Here is a 1,493-nt window from a genome sequence, read left to right as displayed (position 1 = left end):
TCAGTCTAGGGTAGAGCCCCGCCCCCTGGTTCTAGGGTGGAGCCCCGTCCCCTGGTTCTAGGGTGGAGCCCCGCCCCCTCATTCTAGGGTGGAGCCCCGCCCCCTCATTCTAGGGTGGAGCCCCACCCCCTGGTTCTAGGGTGGAGCCCCGTCCCCTGGTTCTAGGGTGGAGCCCCGCTCCCTTGCCTAGGGTGCAACTCACCCGCCTTGCCCTAGGCTGGAACCCGCCCCGCCGGCCTAAGGTGGAGCCCCGCCCCTCTTCCGCCCCCGCGGGGGCCAGGTGCACAGGTGGATCCCGAGCGGGGGCGTGAAGAGGGTCTCACCTTGCGCCCTTCCGCAGCTGCTTCTCCACGGACACGCACTGGTTCTCTGGCCCACGCTGCGAGGTGGCCGTCCACTGGAAGGCGCTGGTCGGGGGCCTGGCGGCGGGCGCCGCCCTGCTGCTGCTGCTGCTGCTGGCGCTGGGCTTCCGGGCGGTGCGCTCCCGAGGAGGGGGCGGCCAGAGCCGAGGCCGGTGAGCGCGCGGGCTGGAGCCGGGGTGGGGGGGCGAGGGTGGTCAAGGGGCCCAGGCAGGCCGGCCCTGCCTGACCCCTCGACGGCCCCACCTAGGTCTTGGAACCAGGACGGGAAATGGTTCGAGATCTGGGATGAGGAAGTCGTGGGCACTTTTTCAAACTTAGGCTTTGAGGAGGACGACAGAATAGGTGAGTCCTGCCTCCCGGGGGAAGCGGGCAGGGCCTTTCCTGGGCACCACTGCGAGGACAGATGCCCTCCCTGCCTTCCTCCAATCTCCTCCTTCCCCTTCTCTCTTCAGTTTCCTTCCTCACCCCTTCTCTCTCTCTCTCTCTCTAGACAAGGATAAAAATTTCAATGTGGACTTGGAGAACGTGGACACCACTATGAAGGTGAGGGGCTAAGGTGGTGGGCCCAAGGAGCTCTCCCAGCCTCCATTCCAGATTCCCACCCCCCAAGCCCCACCAGGGCAGGGAGGGGGCTGGGCTTGCATCAGCAGTGACCTCCCAAACAAGTGGCTCCCTGTTCCAGTCCCTCACTGTAACTCTGCGACAGGTGCACATCAAGAGACCAGAGATGACCTTGTCCTCAGTGTGAACCCTGCAGTGCCCCCTCACCACCCACTCTGCCCTGCCCGGGACACAGGGTCTGCACTGCGTCCATTTCAAGAGGCGGCCCCAGAATGAGTGCAGCCCAGGCTCCTGCTGTTCTTGGGCACAATGAGACTGTTCCCGCAAATCACATCCATCTCTTTCCAACCTGGCTGAAATGCACCTGGAAACCCAGTTCACATCTAGGCTCTTCCACTGTGGAAACTTGGGCAATTCAGTAACGAGCCTCAGTTTCCTCACTTGAAAAATGGGTGCAACATTCCTGTATGATACCTCGTATGGCTGTTGTGAAAACTACAGGGGCTTGGCCTTGGTCAATTCTTGGCCCCGCTCTGCCCTCCCATCTCAGCCCTCATGTTTCCATTGCCT

General features: G+C 62.8%; 1 protein-coding gene across 1 annotated transcript in view; it reads left to right on the top strand.

Moving 5' to 3' along the window:
- Positions 1-862, top strand: part of MUC3A (mucin 3A, cell surface associated) — a 14,992-nt gene extending 14,130 nt beyond the window's left edge. The window contains exons 8-9 of the mRNA XM_032254894.1: positions 341-514; positions 610-862. Coding sequence (XP_032110785.1) covers positions 341-514; positions 610-862 — 427 coding nt within the window. The remainder of the gene's footprint in view (positions 1-340; positions 515-609) is intronic.
- The last annotated feature ends 631 nt before the right edge of the window (positions 863-1,493 follow it).

Source organism: Sapajus apella, unplaced genomic scaffold (assembly GCF_009761245.1).
Source record: "Sapajus apella isolate SASKATOON/1434 unplaced genomic scaffold, GSC_monkey_1.0 scaffold88, whole genome shotgun sequence".
Lineage (NCBI taxonomy): Eukaryota > Metazoa > Chordata > Mammalia > Primates > Cebidae > Sapajus > Sapajus apella.
Note: the sequence above shows the minus strand (reverse complement) of the source record. Positions and strands in the feature narration are given on the sequence as shown.